Source organism: Montipora capricornis, chromosome 8 (assembly GCF_036669925.1).
Source record: "Montipora capricornis isolate CH-2021 chromosome 8, ASM3666992v2, whole genome shotgun sequence".
NCBI lineage: Eukaryota > Metazoa > Cnidaria > Anthozoa > Scleractinia > Acroporidae > Montipora > Montipora capricornis.
Genome location: NC_090890.1, coordinates 51,165,613 through 51,170,612, shown reverse-complemented (window position 1 = coordinate 51,170,612; position 5,000 = coordinate 51,165,613). Strand labels below are relative to the sequence as shown.

Genomic DNA, 5,000 nt, shown 5'->3' with positions numbered 1-5,000 from the left:
TTTGACAAACGTTGTAATCTGTTTTTCCAAACTAGCAGAGGTCGCTTTTCTTTTGCATTCGCTGGGGCTGACGAGTGCGGAAAAGAGACCTCTGCCATTGGTCGAAACTCACTGCGTTGAGCCTGCGCGGCGGTTACTTAGCGACCGAATCCTCACGTGATACTTCATGTTGTGTGGGCTCAGTTAACAAAAGCGGAATCACTGCAAAGAAATGCGCGGGGAGCGGGACACAGTGGGCTCAAGTTACAGTAAGCAAACATATCATGAGGCATGCGGTTTGAAGAGTGCCGTCCGTCCAAGGTTGTGGACAGCGGTTGGATCAAAAGTGAGCTCTGTGCACATTGCTGCGCTACGCTTCGGTCATCACGGAACAAAAGAAATGTTGGGAGCTGTTGGCTCAAAAGTTTGACCAGTTTCAAACATCGTGCAACTCCCAACAACACCCAACACGTAACACTCAGCAATGTTGCGCCCGTTTGCACGGCGCTTTCGCAAACTGTCCCCGTTACGCGACATTTTTCGCGCACATGAATTGAGGACCGAAAGAAAAGGGGTTAAGGAACTTGACTTCCGTAAAGCTTTCAATAGCATTTATTACCTGTGGATAGGTTAGCGTCTCACAATCTATAAGGTCTTGAAAGCCAGGCTGACCACGTTCCAAGAGGCACATGAAAAACTTTAACAACAGCTTTGGAAAAAAAAAAAAGAATCACGAATAGTACGATTTATTTTGATTTTTGTACTGTATATAAAGTGATTAGATGAAAACAAAGAGCAACAAGTGAAGCTGGTAAGTGGTACTGAATTTTGCTGGAGGGGTCGGCTCTAAATTTTCACTGTGTAAACGAAAATCCTTGAGTGGAGTAATTCGTCAAAGCTACCAAGTTCGATTTTCCTACGGCGATGGGGAAGTGGGGAATGGTGATGAAAATGACTCGGATGGCTTCTCCTTATAACAGAAAATCTTTAAACAAGTATTAGTCTTCCCTACATCTGCCTCCGCCTAAGATAGTATGAAAGGCTGTTGAGATACGTTTAAATTACATGCTGAACATGTCGCCCCTGTTTCCGATTTGCGTCTGACAAATCGTCGCTTTGCATCAGATTTGCTTGAATGTATGATTTTTCAATCGCTAACCCGACAAGCACTTTGGTTCTCCTTGCGCGGTCGTGCCGAACAATACCAATACCACTTGCGCGCCCGCTTAAGCAATACCGATACCACCTTGCGCGCCCGGTTGAGCAAATCGAAATTGACAAAGCACTACATAACATCGACCTAAACCTGGTGAGCCATATATGCCGCTCACAAAGTGGAACTTTTAATAATTAACTCTCTTATTTTTTCTTTAATTTTCTTTATACCCCTTGCAGGATCCGTTCCGACAGTGGGAAGAGCGCCGAAAATTTGTTAGCTGCAAGTTGAAAGACTGAAAATCAATTCGCTAAAAACAGGACCAAACCTGGGATACTTTATGACATGAAGAAAATTACTGTAACGTCTCGAAAATGACCGATCTACTGACCGTTTTATGACTGAAATAATCCTCGCCGCGATCGATCAGAAGCGAGAGATCGAGGAGCGAGCGAAAACGAAGCGATCATCTTTCAAGACTCCGCTGACATATCGATGGCTCACCAGTTTTACGTCGATGTTATCTAGTGCTTTCCTCGAAATTGATTTCCCTTGCAATATATACCAATTTATACAATTACCCTTTTTACGCGGGGACTTCTAGGTTGCCTCCTCGGTTTTGGCCTCTAGGCCATAGAGGCCAAAGCACTGAGGGGGCAAAAAAATCCTACCATATTTGCGTAAAGGACGCCAAGCCCCTGATGAAATCTTAAATTATTGCCGTTTAAATAAAATCAAGTTTGTTATCATGTTCCTTCCACCATGTAATTTAAAAGCAACAAAATTCAATAGTTACCATCACATCTTCAAAAGGAAGCTTCTTTAAACAAGGAAGGAGGAAAACATCGTTCACTTTGTAACACAATATGGCACATCTTCTCAACAGTTAAAGATCGCTGTCTTTTAAAAAACTCACAGTGCTTAATTAATCTCGCTTCTTCCCACATCGTGTTCCGGGTCGATTTTTCTGAAAGGGCGTCAGATGTGGATTCACAGGCGGCCCAATCCCAGATTTCTTTGCTATGCTAAAGGGACAGTTTCATGGTTTTGCGCATGTCCAACCTTTAGCGAAAGCAGAAGTAAATTTTACGGTTTCTTACTGAACCAGATGATGGTCATTAATCACAGACAATATTAAGGCAAATATATTGAATGACTGAAGTCCAAATTTGGTGGAAAATACTGCGGGTTTACACAGAAAATATCAAATTTAGTTTTGACCATCGAATTTATTGTACGAGCCAAACATTTTATTTTACGCAAGACTTGTCATAACGCACAAGTCTATTCGCATGCGGTAGTTTCACAACACAACGGAAATGATTGCAAAAGTAATTCCATTTCATGAGTAATTCCACTTCTATGCCATTGTATTCCTAGCTGCATCACTGCTTTCGATTGTTTCAATAACAACGGGATTAAATGGGCTGACGTGACAGTTTGCCCATGCGCAGAGAAATGAAACCCTCCCTTTAAGTCTGATTTCAATTAACCCATAATTGATAAGGTTTATACGGGGAATCTACCCACGGCTAGGATTACTACCTTGTTGGCAGTGATGTGCTTGCGTGTTCTAATGATCCCTGGAGCTGTATCGGCTAAAGTCTTGTACTACTTGCAGGGTCACCCATGCTGCTTTTCACCTTCCAATTTCCCATGCACCGCCACCATGAATAACTGTGTTATGATTGCTTGTGTACGGCAACCGTAACACGTCACAATTAGGGAATTCAAGATCTACGACGGCGACGGTCGACGAAAACGTCACCTCAAAATCTCGTCAAGCGTCAGTCATAGTTTTCAATTTCCAACTAAATTTCACTTTGTAATCATATTTATGATTGTCTTCTGACAATGTCCATTCCGTTTTCATAACATTTCTTGCCTTGTGAATTAGTTTAGTCTTAATTATTATTTGTTTCCTTCGTTCCTTTCTTTACTTGTAAATAAGAAGCAGCCAACTCGAAAGCTTTGCTACTTTGGCTGTTGCACACTAATTCAAAAATTGTACACAATTATACATCTTCTATTATTTTGTTTTCTGTAGTTTTTTTTTCTTCTTCCTTTTTATTCTTCCTGAATAGTGTGAATAAAGGTTGTTGTTGTTGTTTTGCTTTATCATAAGTCTTTCGCGATTATTCAGTCTCGCTCACGTCCTACAATGTGGGCCGGGCGGCGAAGTATTCTAAAAAGAAATTGGTACGAGCGGTTTTAGAGTTAAAAAAGAGAATGAAAGATTATCAAATTTGGTGATTTCACGTCTTCGTTATGCAGAGGACCGCAAAGATACTTGCTAAGATCCGTGCTGCACGTGCAGCACGATTATTTATTAACTTCTTACTAACCGAGCGCGAGGGCCGTACTGGGGAATATTGGCCCGAGGTCGTGGCAGTACGGACCGAGCGCAGCGAGGTCCGTACAAAAACGACCCAGGGCCAATATTCCCCAGTACGGCTCGAGCTAGCTCGGTTAGTAAATAGTTTATTATATGGCTTTTTAATTACCTTTTGCTTTGTTTTTGCAAGCCCGTAATCGGCCCGTGGGCATTACGGGAGAATAATGCCCTACAATTCAGTCACAATTAGCCAATCAGAGCGCGCGTTATATCGGCTACAAATACAAGCCATATAATAAGCTCTTTTAACCAATTATATTAATGTTTTGTAGCTATGTCGTAGTCGTAGCCGTCGCAGATCTTAAACTCCCTGTTATCTAAGATAGCGACGCCCGCGGTCGAGACCGAAAAAAGAGATTCTCTAATTCACGTATATTTCCCGAAGCAACGCTTTCTTTAAAAGATATTCAAACAAATTTGATGGTAAACAACATTCCCTCTTATTTTTTGTTGGAAAGCAGGTTCATTTAAGCACTACTCAGACTAGTTTCGCTCTGGGCTAAGTAGCACATTTTTATCACACTAATCATAAAAATTACAATTTCCTCGATGGTGATTGGTTTAAAAAACTCATATTTTTCACTAATTTACCTTCCAAGTTGTCATCGGACAGTTCAAGAAGCCAATCACATTCAAAAGTTGTAGTTTAAATCAACCAATCACAGCCTTGGTTTCAATCACCATAGAAACAGTGTAAATAGTCCCTAAATTGTGGCTTTCTCTCTTTCAGAGCGACATTAAACAATTTTACGCCTCCTTTGAAATCCAAGTTTCCCCTTTCGTTCATAACTTGTCTCTTCTTCTTTTCTCGGAAATTGTAATTTTTATGTTTAATTGACAAGAGGACTTCGTGTCGTCCAATTCGGTCGGTCATCATACTCATGATAAACAAATAGACTCCCGCGGATTTTGTTATCACTCGTATGATTACAGCTAGACCGAATTGGACTCCACTTAGTCCCATGACCATTACACTTGAAAGGGGTAGAATCGTCGCCAAGTGACATCAACAATGCAAATTGAGGCGACCATCTTGTTGCTACTTAAGCTGCTTAAAGTCTTCATTGGCTTCACGGTTATCAAAGCTACGCATGCCCCATGGAAGGACTTCAAGACGCAAGAAATAAGAGGCAAGCCAGTCATTATATTCAATGCTTAATTATGCACAAGGTTGATCAATCTTTACGGAGGCTGTTGCGTTGAAACTGCATAAATTCGATCTGAAAAAAACCTGGAATAGCACGATACTGTTTGTTTAATTTTCAGGATACAAGTATTTGAAATTTGCTTCCTCCAATGGCATTTGACCACCTTGTACTTCCATTTGCAAACTTTTTGCCGCGTTTTCTTTCGGTGAAGTATGTTCTTGTCTGCAAAGAAGAGAGCGTGGTCTGTTTATTTCCCACTAACACAAGGCTTCGTATAGCCTACACTATGTCAGAGGTTTATTTAACTTGACTCCTCGGTTTC

The 5,000-nt window shown here is 41.2% G+C and overlaps 1 protein-coding gene across 1 annotated transcript in view; it reads right to left on the bottom strand.

The window, feature by feature from the left end:
• Nucleotides 1-4,915, bottom strand: part of LOC138060698 (nucleolar protein 11-like) — a 7,922-nt gene extending 3,007 nt beyond the window's left edge. The window contains exons 1-3 of the mRNA XM_068906552.1: nt 4,802-4,915; nt 1,932-2,010; nt 599-688 (exon numbers count right to left, since the gene is read on the bottom strand). Coding sequence (XP_068762653.1) covers nt 599-688; nt 1,932-2,010; nt 4,802-4,854 — 222 coding nt within the window. The 5' untranslated portion in view covers nt 4,855-4,915. The remainder of the gene's footprint in view (nt 1-598; nt 689-1,931; nt 2,011-4,801) is intronic.
• Nucleotides 4,916-5,000: the final 85 nt, after the last annotated feature.